Below are 15353 nucleotides of genomic sequence, written 5' to 3'. Positions count from 1 at the left end.
GTGATTGTGTGTGTCTGTGTGTGTCTGTGTGTGTCTGTGTGTGTGTGAACCACTCGCCTAAAGGCTTTCAGAGCCGGGTGTGTGTGTGTGTGTTTGTGTGTGTGTTTGTGTGTGTGATTGTGTGTGTGTCTGTGTGTGTGTGTGAACCACTCGCCTAAACGCTTTCAGAGCCGGGGGCAGTGGCCATAGCCGCAGCCCCGGCAGAGACGCGGGAGCCAGAAGGGTGGGGAAGACGACCGTAGAGGTGGAAGCGGCCTGCTCTAACTAACACAGCGCCCCTCCCTGCCGCCCGGGCTCGGCCAGAGCACACGCGGGCGCCGGTGCCGGGTGGCGCGAAGGCTCCGCCGCCCGAGTGCTCAGCCGCGGGGGCCGGGCGCCCCCTGCCGACGGCCCCTGGGCTGTGCGAGCCGGGGCCGCACGCCGGGCGCTGGCAAAGGTGGGCGGGGCTCGGCCGGACCCGCGCCCCGCCGCCGGCATTCGGGAAGGGGCGGGGAGAGCGGCCGCGGGCACGCAGGCCCCGCCCCAGGGTGGGCGGGGCCGCCTGGCCGTGATTGGCCAGCGTCGCTAGCGCGCGGTGACGTTGCACCTGGACAGGAAGTGTCAGAGCGGAGCGCGGGAGCTGCGGAGTGGACGCTCTGGTCTGTTTGGGAAGTGGCTCGCACCTAGCGTTCCGCGGCCGGTTGCTCCTCGGGCTGCTTCCCGCGAGCGTCCGGCCGTCGCTGCCCGCCGATTCGGAGGGCTTCGCAGCCTGCCCCGACCCGGGTGAGCGTCCGCGTGGGCCCAGTGGAAGCGCGCTCCCCGCGTGTCTGTGTGTGTGTGTCTGCGCGCGCCTCTGCGTGTGTGTCTGTGCGTGTCTGTGTGTGTGTATGTGTGCGCGCGCCTCTGCGTGTGTGTCTGTGTGTGTGTGTCTGTGCGCGTGTGTATCTATGCGCGCGCGCGTGCACCTGGAGGGAGGCGGTGACCCCGTGCCCGCGACGCCAGGAGGGGACCGGGGAGGAATGTGCTTTCGGAATCCCTGAGGCTCCAAGAAAGCTGATCGTCGAAGAACTGATGCTTTTGAACTGTGGTGCTGGAGAAGACTCTTGAGAGTCCCTTGGACTGCAAGGAGATCCAACCAGTCCAATCTAAAGGAGATCAGTCCTGGGTGTTCATTGGAAGGTCTGATGTTGCAGCTGAAACTCCAATACTTTGGCCACCTGTTGCAAAGAGCTGAGTCATTCATTTGAAAAGACCCTGATTCTGGGAAAGATTGAAGACGGGAGAAGAAGGAGACGACAGAGGATAAGATGGTTGGATGGCATCACCGACTCAATGGACATGAATTTGGGTAAACTCTGGGAGCTGGTGATGGACAGGGAGGCCTGGCGTGCTGCAGTCCATCGGGTCGCAAAGAGTCGGACACGACTGAGCGACTGAACTGACTGAATTGACTGAGCCTCCGAGGATGCGACCTCGTCCCCATCACCCATCTTCCTAAGCCTCTGGGTCACTGACCGGCCAGGTCATTGTGTCCCCAGCCCTGAGAGGTGCCATGATTAATATCAGAGCCGAAGCCAGCCCAACGACTGAGGAAAGGACCTCCTCCTGGAAGGCAAACAGATGTGATTGGTGCTCCATTCAGCGAGCACATGGAAACCCTTTTAAGGAGTGACCCCTTTGAGAAATTGATCCCTGACCTAAGATTTGGAGGAAGAGGCAACGCGTTACAAAACCAAAGCCGGTGAACTCTCTAGCCACTGCCAACGCACCTCTGCAACCGGCGTAAACCTTTCTTTTTCTCAGGTACTGTAGTTACGTGTTCTTGCAAATAAATACAAATACACAACATAGTATGGGTTCTTTTATTTATTAGGTTCCAGGTTTCAGAGAATATGGCAGAGGAAGCAGACCCCTTGGGACAGAACTCTGATGGGGACAGTGAGGAGGTGGTCCTGACCCCTGCAGAGCTCATTGACCGGCTGGAGCAGGTAAGCAGCCCACACGGAATCCCCCTGCTTCAAGCACAGCCTCTTTAGCTAGTCCAGTGCTGCAGATGTCAGGATTAAAGAAATGAGGGGATGGAATTCAAGGCTTCTTAGAAGAGAAGAGACTGCGTCTTACTGTCTCCACAGAGGTAGGAAGTATAGGCACAGCCAGATAGAAACTTCATAATGTCGAGCACAGAATCCTCAGGTGGAGCCAGTAAAGTTTGGCTTTGGGGACATTTACAAGAATGGTTCACAGAGCAAGGATCTACTTGGTATTTGTGGGGACTACAGAAGCGCTTGATAGAGACTTAAAAGTTCTAGAAAATGCTGAAACACCGTTAGGAGAAAACTGGTCTCATCCTTCCTTTTCATCCAGTTTCTTTTGCCGACCGTCTGTACATTTCCCCTGCTCGCCTCAGACCGTCTGTACATTTCCACTGCTCGCCTCAGATCACTTCTGAGGTGCTTCTCCTCTTATTCATAGTCGCTGTGGCTTATTGAGTATTTCTTGTGTATCAGGATCCTTGATATTTCTGGTCTCATGAAGCCTTGGTAGTTAAAGAGTTTAGACTACTGTGTTTAAATCCCGCCACGCCCCTGGTCGGTTTTACAAACGTAGGCAGGTTGTCTAGTTTGTCTCAGCATACCCTTGACTATAAAGTGGAGGGAATGGTAGCAGCTACCTCATGGAGTTATCGTGAGGATTGAATGACATAACGTGTGAAGTACTGAGTGTAGACTGAGGCGTGTGAAGGGCTCACTGCACGTCAGCTGTGAGCAGTAATGCTCTTCACAACCCCCTGAGGGAGGTACTGTGTGATCTCCACGTTAGAGATGAGGAAACGAACTTCGCGATGAGAGGTGCAGAGGAACTTGCCAGGGTCGCACGACAGCCTCAGAGCCAGGATGTTAACCAGCTCTCTCTGAATCAGTCCATCTGCTGCCTTATTCCTCTCCCTGCGATCGCCCCTTTCCAGAACTCTCTTGTGTCTGTTACTCTAGGATTCTTCATTCTCCCCTACCCTACATGCCATCGTGAAGGACGAAACCCAAGGAAGGTAATTTTAACCAGTCAGGGAAATCCCCTTATTTCTGTTTCGTATATGAGAAACCCTGGAGCAGCCAGGTGAGGCTTTCTAGTTTAATAAAAATCCTGGGGAAGGTCTTATGAAGACTCTTGGTAAGTGTTAATAGGGATTTGATCAGCTTATTTGGGTTGCAATTTCCGGGTTTTAGAAACATCACATAATCTTCCCCACATCCTAATTTTTATAGATCTCATTAGTGTTGAACCAGTGCTTTCTCATATTTCAATTCTTTGTATATGCATTCTTTTCAGATGTATTAAACAAACAAAAATCCTTCAAAAACCAAATTCTATCACAAACCTTTTTAAGAATCTAGTGAAGACTGGCGCTTCCTCCCAGACCAGTGCGCATGTACTCAGGGCAGGAGCTGCTATCCATTTCCCTACTCTGTCCCCCTCTTTATGTGATATGCCTTACTCTAGGTATGCGCCTGAGAGGAGAATAATTGGGCCATGGGATATGTGTGCCTTCTTCAACCAGAAAATGACAAGTTATTTTTTAAAGGGACAGTACCACGTTACACACCCACTGTGGTACGAAGGGGAAACTGTCAGTCGCTCAGTCGTGTCTGACTTTGTGCGCCATGGGCTGTAGCCCGCCAGGCTCCTGTGTCCGTTGCTTGCATTTTCCAAGCAAGAATACTGGAGTGGGTTCACAAGTGTGCCAAAGGCTCGATACTCTTGCCAGCACTCCCTGCTCTTGCACTTTTTTCATTTCTGCCCATCTGATGGGTATGAGTGATATCTCACTGGGTTTTACATTTTCAGGGTGTCTGTGAATCTCCTGAATTTAGGGTTTAATTGTCTGTCATTTCACTACATCTGGGCCTGAGTCATAAATTAGGGTTTTAACCTCTTGTTCCACAACTGCTTAACCAGATGAGTTTCCATTCTCGTCTGTGATTCTTTGTACTCTTATGCAGTTAGCAAATAACCTAATCTGTATTTTTCTCATCCACGAGATAAGGATAACTGAATCCGTTTCCTCTCAGATGTTGTAGTGATAGATGAAAAAGTATTTGTAAAGTGCACCAAGCTTCAGGAAGGAAGCGATGGGAGGTTTACAGAGCTTATTGACATCTCTCCGAATGGAAGGGTGCTGGTGCCCCCTGGTGGGAAATACCAGGTATTGACCTGTGGACACCACATGGGGTTACTCTCAGCTGTAGGTGTGCTAAGGACACAGCCTTCCCACTAAAGGAAATAAAAAAGCCGTCGTTAAACACAGCCTGTCTTTAAAGCATTCCCAGTATTTCCAGCCGGTCGTTTCCTTTGCTGAGGTCGCCGTGATTTTAGGGGTATGTCCTGACTCACAGGGTTATTTTGCTCCATGGTGAGTGATGCTCTTTTTCGGCTTTGTTCCTTAGGCTTGGATGAATGAGAAGTTTGCCCCTGAGCTGCTGGAAAACAAGTCTGAAATCGTAGAATGTGTCGTGGAGCAGCTGGAGCACATGGTCAGCAGTGCCTGCCTCAGGGTCCAAAGGAGAGACCCTTAGGGGGTGTCCGAGCGCAGTGAAAGTCTGACAGCAGATCTCTGTTGTTGGGCCCAGCCTAGTGTTGGGTTTTTTGTTTTTCCATTTTTTTCATGTTAAATTCCTTACCTACGTTTATAAAGCCCGGGAGCTCCTGGGAACATCTGGATGTCAGCTTCCCATGAGACCCCAGGAATGTCAGCTTCTGAAAACCTGTTCTCAGCCTTCCCGCGTTTGTGCATGAGAACAGCGGACAAGCGCAGGGCAAGGGCCACCCCTCGCAGCGTGTCCCCAGGCCACGGGCCCCTGGGTGCCCTCCTGTCTGTGCTCCTCACCAGCCTGGCCCTGTAGCCTCAAAGCATGTTGTTGTTTAACCGCAAAGTCGTATCCAACTCTCTTGTGGCCCCGTGGACTGTAGCCTGCCAGGCTCCTCTGTCCGTGGGAGTGGGTTGCCAGTTCCTTCTCCAGGACATCTTCCCAACCCAAGGGTCAACCCCACGTCTCCTGCGTTGGCAGGCAGGTTCTTTACCACTGCGACACCAGGGAAGCCCTCTGAGTGTGCGGTCCTTGGCTTAGACGAGCCGGTTTCAGGTACTACCAGCCTCAGGCTATTTTACAGTTTCTCAACTGATGTTTTCACACTGCTTTTAAGACCCTTTAGACATTTCTTATCTGCTCTGTTATCTAGTTTACACTTGGGTTGGAGTTCTTCGGGTTGGAGTTCTTCTGGGACCTTCTGACCGACCAAATTCAGATTTTATTGAAATGGTCTTTTTCTAAACATGAATGAGTACTGCCTGCACTATGTCATGAGCTTGTGGTCACGTATTGTCTGTATGTTTAAGAGATGAGAAGAACATGAGAGCTCTTACACAGTGAGTGTTTTGTCCTCTGAACTAAATGTAGCCTCCGAGTCCTCACATTGCCAATGATGACGGTCCTCGCGGGCCGCGGGCAGATTGAACAAAAAAATGTTCTTAGTCTTTGACTCTCTCTTTTTTTTTTTTTTTTTACAAACTTCTTTTTCTCTCTGAACAGGAAGAAAATCTCAGGAGGGCCAAGAAGGGGGACCTGAAGGTCAGCATCCATCAGATGGAGATGGAGCGGATCCGCTTTGTCCTAAGCAGCTACCTGCGCTGTCGGCTCATGAAGGTCGGGGAGCCTGTCGTGGGGGCTGAGGGTCCTGGGTGGGGGCTAGGAGGGTCCCAGGCCTGGAAGCGCTGCCCAGGCCCCACGTCAGGGGAGCCTGAGTCAGGAGGGCGACAGATGGTCCTGGAGGAGCAGACGCGAGATGTGGCGTGGCCGTCCTCCGGGGACACTTTGAGTCTGCCTGCTGCGAGAATGGCGCCCCCTGGAGTGACCGCGGGGCCGTGCTGAGGGTGGAGGTGTTGGCAGCAGCTGAACAAGAACTTCTGAGCAGAGGGGACCGAGTGTTAAGAACTGTTTTGCATGTCGATCAGTCAGTGTCACGTGGACCACGATAGTGACATCCAGCTGCATCTGACTTATAAAGACGGAGCTGCGAAGCATTCTTACTCAGTTTCGTATGAGGTCCGTTTTAACGCTGGGCGGTTCCTGCCTCCTTGAAGATTCTTCTTATTTGGTTCCACTTTATCCTCTTAGTTACGACAAAGCAAATATGGCTGATTCTTGGACAGCAAGGTGTGAGCCGCACGGGTCCACACGGATCTGTTTCAGTAAATATGTGCTATAACGTTCACAGCTGACGCGTCTGCGGCTGCAGGACCTTGGATACGGAGCGCTGACTGTAAAGTTATTCAAGGATCTGGGGTTGGACGTGGGGTGCCTCCAACCGCCCTGTTGTTCAGGGATCACCGATCACCTGTACCATCTGCCACGTGCGGTCACTGCCGGTACTGAGGACCGCTCACAAAGGCTCATCAGAGTCCTGTCAGTTAAACATTTCAGCCATTTATTTCCTTTAACTCTCCTGGTCTGTTGCCTAAAACATTTGTCGGTATCCTCCTTAAATTATCTCACCTGTAACAGAACGTAGGATTCCTCTTGTCATTTGGGCTCTTTTCTGAAAAGCAGGATGGTCACTTCCCTTCTCCTGGACATCACACTGGGAACAATGCCACCCGGGGTCACATGGCGCCTCTGATGGTGACAGCCTGGGTTCATTCTGCACTCACCATGAGCGCCAGCCTCTTCTGTAATTTTTCAGCTGTCATGATTGTTACCCCTTCCTCTCACTGTCCTATATTTGCATGGTTTGATTTTTGACCCTTCTGCGTAGGGCTCGATACTTGTCCCTCTTAAGCTTCTCCTTATTAAGTTGGGCAGTTCCCTGGTCTCTGGATCTCGATCTCGTCACCTAGTTTATTCGTTATCTCAGCGAGTTTGATGAGTGTGTCATCAGAGGTCTTACCTGGCTCATGAATAGGACTGGGCCAGAGTTAGACTGTCCCCTGAGCCTTCCCCATGGGTCAGCTTCCGTCACTTAACCGGTGTTCAGTTGTTTATGAGTCTTTAGTCTGTACTGTCACCAGTCTCCCCGCCCCTGCTCCAGCCTGTCCACAAAGGCATCAGAGACAACACCGCATGTTTGGAACAAATTGAGACACACATCCTGCCTCTCCCCACCTTCAGCTACCAGGCCGCTCCCATTTCTGCGTGTGTGGTTGGGTGAATCCTCTTCACGGTCACTAGTCACTTTCCTTTGAGTTCACAAGCCATCTTTTCCAGTATTTATTCAAACAGAACAACACGTACGACGTGAAGGATGCTGATCTGTGCTGACGATCCCCCTCCTCCCGTGTGTATTTGAAAATCAGGAAACGCGCCTGCCTCTTATCTTTCCCACCCCTTCTGAGCTCAGTGGCTCTGAGATCCTGAAATGGCAAGCATTCTAGTGTGGCAGCAGTGACTGTCCACATGAAGGTGGGAGACACACCCAGACCCCGCACACGTGTGGACTGAACTCCTCCTACAGGACAGTGGTTCTGAGCCGGAGGACTGCACCCCTTTAAGCACAAACGCTGCCTTCTCTCGGCCTTCAGTGCCTCCTCACTGCTGCTTGCAAAAGGCGTTTCCCTAGCGGAGGGGATCGTGACAGCCTTGGCTCCAAACCGGAGACTGCCCTTCCTGGTTCCTGACCACGCACCTCTCTGGAGCTTTCAGCTTTGTTGTTGTCCTGTTTTCTGGTAGTTCTCGGCATTCTTCCAAGCCTCACCCATTTGTGGACTTTATGCTTGCCCGTTATATTCTTTGATTCGAGCGTCACTCGTCTGTCAGCTCATATGTTCTGTATGTGTCTGTCCCGCCCCTGTGTCTGCTTCATCTCGCAGGACACCTGTACAACTGCCCAGAAATGCTGGCTGACGGCTCCATCCTGCCTCTTAAACTCCATTTCCAGTTGTCTCTCCAGAGTTTCCTTCATGAAACCCATTCACCCTTTTTAAACTGTCTTTCTTTTTCAAGCCCTGCTCTTCCCTCCGAATTCTCTGAAACCTGCCTTCTTGAAGTGTAGCAGGTAGGTCTTATGATTAGCAAGAGGCTCAACCATGAAGACTCACCATTTTTTTTTTTTTTTTTTTTTTACTGTTTTTTGGTAAACATGTGATCTGCAGGATCCTAGTTCCCCGACCAGGAATTGAACCTGTGCCCCTTGCAGTGGAAGCAGGAGTCTTAACCAGTGGACCACCAGGGAAGTCCCAAGTCTTGCCTTATTTATGTACTTATTTTTGACTCTGCTGGTTCTTCACTGCTGTGCAGGCTATTCTTTAGTTGTGGAGACTGGGGTCTGCTCCCTAGTTGCAGTTCGAGGGCTTCTCATCGCAGTGGCTACTATTGTCGCAGAGCACGGGCTCTAAGACTCGAGAGTTTCAGCACCTGCAGCCCGTGGGCTCAGTAGTTGCGGCTCCCAGGCTCTAGAGCCACAAGCTCAATGGTTGTGGCTCTGGGCTTAGCTGCCCTGCGGCATGTGGGATTTTCCTGGACCAGGGATCGAACCTGTGTCTCCTGTGCTTTGGCAGGCAGATTCTTTACCACTGAACCAAAAGAGAAGCTCAAGACTCAACCATTTTTAAAATCACTTCCTAGATTAACCTCCGCCCGTTCAGAAGACTTGTCTGTGTGCCTCTGGAATCAGACGACCTTTGTTGGCCCACTTTACCAAATTAACCGACGGCATGAAGCGTTGACAGATGTTTCCTGTCCCCGCAGATAGAGAAGTTTTTCCCTCACATCCTTGAAAAGGAGAAGACCCGCCGAGAGGAGGAGCCTTCCATCCTTTCTCCGGAGGAGTTTGTCTTTGCCAAAGAGTGAGCAGGCGTGGACCCGCCTTTATCCCCCCGGGCTCGGGAGTGTGGGTTAAGTGGTTGTGTCCCTGAGGCCGGTGGTAGGGCCCCTGTTGTGGGTCTGATGGCCCTGGCGGCTCCGCCAGGTGTGCCATCACAGCGTTGGGCGTGTGTGTTTCAGGTTCCTGGCTAACACAGAGACCTATCTGAAGGACGCGGCCTTAAAGCACATGCCTCCCAATCTACAGAAGGTGGATCTCTTGAGGACAGGTGAGCAGAACATTCGCTTCACTCTCTTCCCGCGAATGAAGGAAAATAAATATGGAGACAGATGAGCAGAAAAGAGAGAAGAAGGGTCCTGGGTTAAAAACCAAGAATCGTTAAAAGCAGGTACCAGGGTAGCGGTTTGTAGCCATTTGAGCATCACTTTTGTGTTCTTCTGGTTTGGAGGAAATTCTCCAAATATAGACTCAGCCTCGCGGCATATTCAGTCACCTCCTGGGCATCCACGCTGTGCTGGGCTCTTTTGGGCACGGAAGCGGCCAAGGTCTCTGTTTTCTGGGTGGAGGTGGGGTCTGTGGGAGGGGCAGCTTCCCCTTCACAGATTCCAGGCTGAGCAGGGCCTGTTTCCCCTCTCTGGGGATGAAGCGGGGATGTTAGCCAGGAGGCTAGGAAGCCTCCAGGGGGTCCCTCAGGGCTCCTGATCTTTATTTGTGAGCAATTTCCAGGCTGTGGAAAGGGGAAGAGAACTGAGGTGGAAAGAGGGGAGGCACAGCCATCACCCCTCACTCAGTACCCCCAAGAGTCGCTGAGCAGAGGGGCAGGGGTCCCGGTGGTAACTCCTGAGGTCGGCTCAGCCAGTGGGGCCCCTGGCAAACGGGCTCCAGTCCACACGTCATCTTTGCCAGCTCCCTGTCTCCACAGCAGGACCTCCCAGGGGGCCTGGAGTCCAGGCTCACAAACTGAGTCTAGGACAGCCCACCCTTGAACGTCCCCCCGCCAACTACGTCTCTTCCCGACCCAGTCTGGGGGCCACGCTGTGAGCCCTGCTGCAGGGGACAGGCGACTTAGCTCTGACTGCCATACTCAGTACCGCCGATCAGGGTGCCTGAACAGCAGACGTGTTTTCTCGCACAGATCCAGAGGCCAGAATTGATGGTCAAGGCGTGCTGACAGCGCTGGGCCCCCCAGGCCTCTGCCCTCAGCCTACAGGAGGCTGCCTGCCTGCCCAGCCGCCACACACACACACTCTGGTGACCGTCCCTCTTCTTATCGGGACACCAGTCAGGTTGGATTAGGGCCCCACCCTAATGGCTTCATTTTAGCCCTTTAAAGGCCATGTCTCCAGATCTATTCTGTCCTGACGTACTGGGGCTCAGGGCTTCAACATGTCAATTTAGGGGGACACAATTCCAGGAGCAAGCCCAGCCCAGGCAAGGTTTGTGGAACTCTGAACTGGTCGTTTTGGAGAACCTGCCTGAGAAAAATAGAAGGCTCAGTTCCTGTCCAGTTCAGCCTCTTTGTCTGCACGTATGAGTGGAGTGGGGGCCACAGACCTCATCCCTGCCCAGCGCTATCTGTCATGTCCACTGGGTTCAAGCAGCTGGGAACCACCGATGGGCCTGCGTCGATTCCTGAGCTGGTCCAGGAGCTCCTTCTACTTGATGCTGGTCAGCACCTCCTGACACTCAAGCGTTGTTTATCTTGGGTCCCTTCCAAGGACCAGAGCCAGGCTCCTAGCACTGGAGCTGTGCAGGGGGCAGCCTGCCCTGGGGAGATCAGAGCCTGGCTTACTCAGCCCAGATGCCCCGAGTGCCCCTCAGGCCCCTGGAGCATGGAAACCCTGCTCACAGGGTCAGGGAAGGTTGTTGTAACCTAACACCCTTTGAGGGTTTCCTCGAATCAATAGCTGCCCAGTGGGCCCAGCTGACTCTGATGAAGTTGGAGTCTCTGGAGGTCCAGAGCCCGGGAGCAGCCCTGGGGACCTGCGCCTGACTTTTGCAGCCAGTTATGCTCAGCCCTCTCCAGTGGACGGGGAACCACGGGCAGCCCCACACCTGAGCTGGGCCCTGAATGCTGAGTGGTCCAGCAGGTTCTCTCCACTGGGTGGTGGGGCTCTCCGTGGGCAGCGCGGGGCTGGAGGAGCAGCCGGCTCTGGGCTCTTCCTGACGAGGTGTGGCTGGTGGAGGAGAAGGTGCACCAGCCTAACCTGTGATCAGCGGAGGGACTTGGAGGGGAGCTTCCAGCGGTGGCCTGGACTCCTCGGCCTGACGTCCAGGGCCGTCACCGTGCGACCCCATCTCCCTGATGTCCCGGCCTCCCGCCCTCTCCACAGATCTCCCTGGCTCCCTTCACACACTGTGTCCCCCTGAGGCTCTTGGGCGTGTTTCTCTCCAGTGGTCCTTGCTCCCTCCTCCCAGGCTACCACTCATTCTTCAGACCTCTCCACTTGTCCAGCGAGCGGGTGCTGAGGGAGACCTTGCGGGAAGTAGGCTGTTTCTAGAAGGAGCGCAGATCTCTCCTCAAATCCTGCAACAACCACCACCCCCCCCCACCATGCTTTCTCTCAAGGGTCCCTTCGTGATTGAGGCAGTTAATCTCAGCAGCTCTTCCCTCTTGCTCTTATTAGCTGAGCATTTGCTGATGACATTACCGTTCTCCTGGCAGTTCCCAAACCAGACCTAGATGCATACGTGTTTCTAAGAGTGAAAGAGCGACAAGAAAACATCCTGGTGGAACCAGAAACAGACGAGCAGAGGTGAGTGACGCCTGCGCTGCGGACAGTGGGAAACCGTCCCACCAGGGTTGCCGCCCAACTGGGCGGGTACAGAGTTCCCTTCCTTTTCCAGGGACTACGTGATCGACCTGGAGGAGGGCTCACAGCACTTGATCCGATACAGAACCATCGCACCCCTGGTCGCTTCTGGGGCCGTACAGCTAATTTAAAGCCGGAAGCAACTAACCGAGAAATGAGGCCGTGAGACCTTAGAAGACCCGTTTTTGGAAACCCTGCATGCTACCTCGTGCCGAGGACAGCAGCGATCTCAGCGGTGCCACGGGTCCCTGGAGCGTGGAGATCTGCTCAGAGCAGCCCCCTTACTTGTCCTCAGCTCTGCCCCTCCAGCCACAATCAGCAGATGATGCTGTGGCTGTGCTGATCTTGCTGCCAGAATCACTGAAACCCCCTTGGTGGTGATGTTTGAACTGAGGAAAGTAAGGCCGGGGCAGTTCGCAAAAAGCCATCACTGTCTGTGATGAGGGGACCCGTGGGCCCGACCTGACAGCGGCAGGAGCCTGCGCTCAACCCTCCTGGTAGGAGGAGTGTAAATAGCTTCAACCGCCTGGCCGCTCTTTGTGGAAGTCACTGACGTGTATAAACTTACCTTCTGGAACCTCTCCTCTTGGACTTGGAGCTAACCTGTGTCATGCTTAGCTGAGCCTCACAACCCAACCAATAAACTATTATTCGGTCTGGGTTTCATGGCAGAAGGAGCTGTGGGCAGTTCCCAGCATGTGGTCTGATGAGGTGCATCCTCCCCACAGCGCACCGCAGCCTCAGCAGGCCAGCCTGCGGGCCGTCTGCCGGCCTGGACCCAGTCAGAGCACCAGCAGCGCTCCTGTGACCAGCGTTCACTTTCTCCAGGGAAATGGACGGAATGAAACTCAGCGAATGGGCAGTGTCACCCAGGAAGGGATGTACAGACAGCAGATGAATTGTCTTCCCTTGAAACGTGATGCAGAGGAACTGGGTTCCAGCCTTTCTTGCTCCCCGAGAAGGCAGGTTTCCAGCTACGTGATGTAGCCTCGTCGAGTAACCAGTGCGATGTTGCTGCCATTTCCAAGAGAAGACGTTCAGTGAAAGGAGGGGAGAGTGTTTTTTATTCGTTAGTAAAAGCATTTTCTATCTCATGCAGTACTTTATTTTCTCCAGAGCATTCTCACCCTGCTCAGCCACTCATTGAACAAACCAGTGAGCAGAGTGTGCCGGGTACAGTCCAGTGCACTGGGGTTCTGCCCAGAACGAGAGGGTCGCTGTGACCCTGCTCAGGTGGGAACAGCGCCTCGTGGAGAATCAGAATAGGGGCTCACCAGCATGCTTCGATGGGGTACTCTGAGGGGCTGTCACTAATTTCAGCTGGTCTCACTCAGTCAGGCTGAGGTTTGAATAACAAGAAGGGGCCAGAGAGAGCTCAGAGGGAAGTGCTTTCCAGGCAAAGAAAAGGCAGCTTGTGCAAAGGCCCTGTGGCAGAAATGAATTCTGCCACAGTCAGTGAGGCTGGAAGGCAGTGGGCACAGTGGAAAGGGTGCAGGTGAGGTCTGAGAGGCGGCCTGGGCCCGGATCACTTCCCGCTTTGTGAGCACGGACCCCCTGGTCCTCCAGCATCCTAAGCAGGCAGGGCTGCTGGTGCGGTGCTGGGCTATGCTTAGTCGCTCAATCATGTCTGACTCTTTGCAACCCCATGGACTGTAGCCTGCCAGGCTCCTCTGTCCGTGGGGATTCTCTAGGCAAGAATACTGGAGTGGGCTGCCATGCCCTCCTCCAGGGGCTCTTCCCGATCCAAGGCTTGAGCCACGTCTCCCGCATTGCAGGCAGATTCTTTACCGTCTGAGCCCACAGGGAATACGTGGAAAAGAGGGTGAGCATCTGGCAGTGAGTCTGCACCCGAGTCTCCTTCCTCGGGGTCGCCTGCGCGCTCCTGCCCCACCAGTTCCGCTGCTGTGGAGAGGAGAGGATGGAGCTGTGTCGTGTTGTCCACTCCTTCCTGCGGGTGCCAGGCACACGGGAGGGGTACAGCGTGTGTTGCTTCACTTCCTAGGTCACCTCTTCAAAGGAAGACTGGTTTAGATAAGTCATTTCAAAATAAAGGGGAAGTTGAATTTCAAAACCAAGTATATGGAATCAGTGTGATTTAGTCTCTGATTTTTTCAACGTGTGGGGAGCATTTTGCTTTATAGGAAAAAGCGCATCACTGGAAGCGTGACAGAACACTGATTCAGGTGATGGCGTCACACTCTATTACAAGCTTGTTGCCAGCAAGGTTCCTGAGAAGTGCTTGCAGGTCCCTGTGTGAGTTTTCCAGCTGCAGCAAAAGCATGTATCAGCTGTGACCTTGCAGCAAGACCCCAGCTGTGTTCACTCTGCCCAACCACAGGCTTCCGCATCACCCTGCACACCCCCGCTGCCTCTGCGAGGGACACAAGTTGACCGTGAAGCTCTCAGGGGGATCTTCACCAGTACTTCAGCAAGCGCGTTATTCACCAGTACTTCAGAAAGACATCATATGGTGTCACTTATATGTGAGATTAAAAAAGAAAAAAAGAACTTATTTCCAAAACAGAAATAGACCCACAGGCATAGAAAACACAGGCCACCAAAGGGGAAAGCAGGATTGGAGGAGTGATAAATTAGGAGGCTGGTATTAACATATGCTTATTACTGTATATAAAATAGATAACCAACAAGGACTGACTATACAGCACAGGGAACTATACTCAGTATTTTGTAATAGCCTATTAGGGAAGAGAATCTGAAGAAATGGGTACATATGTAATATATAAATATACACACACACACATATATATATAACTGAATTGCTATGCCTGTACACCTGAAACTATCACAGTATAAAATACTTCATGTAATATTAAGTAGTTTATCATGGGAGGCTAAACATTCCAAACATTTGGAATTGTTGAAAATTGATTTTTTTTTTTGTATTGTGACAAGATACATGTAACATAGTTGCCATCTTAACCATTTTTAAGTGCACAGTTCAGGGATGTTAAATACATTTGCCTTGTTGGTATCTTATCACCTTCCTCCATGCCTGTGACTTTTCATCTTGCAAAACTGAAACTCTACGCCCGTCAAATAGTGACTCTTTGCCCCCAGTACTCTTGCCTGGAAAATCCCATGGACGGAGGAGCCTGGTGGGCTGCAGTCCATGGGGTCGCTAAGAGTTGGACATGACTGAGCGACTTCACTTTCGCTTTTCACTCTAATGCATTGGAGAAGGAAATGGCAACCACTCCTGTGTTCTTGCCTGGAAAATCCCAGGGATGGGGGAGCGTGTTGGGCTAACGTCTATGGGGTCGCACAGAGTCGGACACGACTGAAGCAACTTAGCAGCAGCAGCAGCAGCAGCAGCAGCCCCCAGTCCTTGAAAAACCACCATGCTGCCTTGTCTTTATGGTTTTGACTACTCTAAGTACCACCTTAAGTGGAAGCAAATAGTTTGTCTTTTTGCAACAAGTTTGTCTTTTTGTCTTGGGTTATTTCCCTTAGCATAATTTCCCCAAGGTTCATCCAGTTTGTGGCACGTGTTGGAAGTTCTTTCCTTTTTAAGGCTGGATAATATTCCCTTGTATGTGTAGACCATATATCTGTCAGTGGACCCTTGGGTTGCTTCCACATTTCAGCAGTTGTGAGTAATGCTGCTGAGAGCACAGATGTGCAAATACCAAGATCCTGCTTATCATTTTTTGGCTATACACCCAGAAGTAGAATTCCTGAGTCATAATGTAATTCTATTTTTAATTTTGTGAGACACCACCACACGCTTCC

General features: G+C 52.4%; 1 protein-coding gene across 1 annotated transcript; it reads left to right on the top strand.

The window, feature by feature from the left end:
* The first annotated feature begins 592 nt into the window (after positions 1 to 592).
* GINS4 (GINS complex subunit 4) lies at positions 593 to 12302 on the top strand. The gene is made up of 8 exons (XM_055416641.2): positions 593 to 762; positions 1853 to 1967; positions 4422 to 4508; positions 5565 to 5678; positions 8715 to 8812; positions 8970 to 9058; positions 11456 to 11546; positions 11638 to 12302. Exons 2-8 carry the CDS (start codon positions 1872 to 1874, stop codon positions 11732 to 11734), a joined length of 672 nt encoding a protein of 223 aa, XP_055272616.2. The 5' UTR covers positions 593 to 762; positions 1853 to 1871; the 3' UTR covers positions 11735 to 12302.
* The last annotated feature ends 3051 nt before the right edge of the window (positions 12303 to 15353 follow it).

Source organism: Moschus berezovskii, chromosome 26 (genome assembly GCF_049115385.1).
Source record: "Moschus berezovskii isolate FMDL1 chromosome 26, NW_MosBer_1.0, whole genome shotgun sequence".
Classification (NCBI taxonomy): Eukaryota; Metazoa; Chordata; class Mammalia; order Artiodactyla; family Moschidae; genus Moschus; species Moschus berezovskii.
Note: the sequence above shows the minus strand (reverse complement) of the source record. Positions and strands in the feature narration are given on the sequence as shown.

What these genes read in the sequence shown, in the direction of transcription:
- GINS4 (XM_055416641.2), top strand. Translation starts at nt 1,872, where the DNA reads ATGGCAGAGGAAGCAGACCCCTTGGGACAGAACTCTGATGGGGACAGT. An exon ending in TCATTGACCGGCTGGAGCAG is followed by an intron (nt 1,968 to 4,421) that starts GTAAGCAGCCCA and finishes TTTGTTCCTTAG; the next exon opens with GCTTGGATGAATGAGAAGTT. An exon ending in TGGAGCAGCTGGAGCACATG is followed by an intron (nt 4,509 to 5,564) that starts GTCAGCAGTGCC and finishes CTCTCTGAACAG; the next exon opens with GAAGAAAATCTCAGGAGGGC.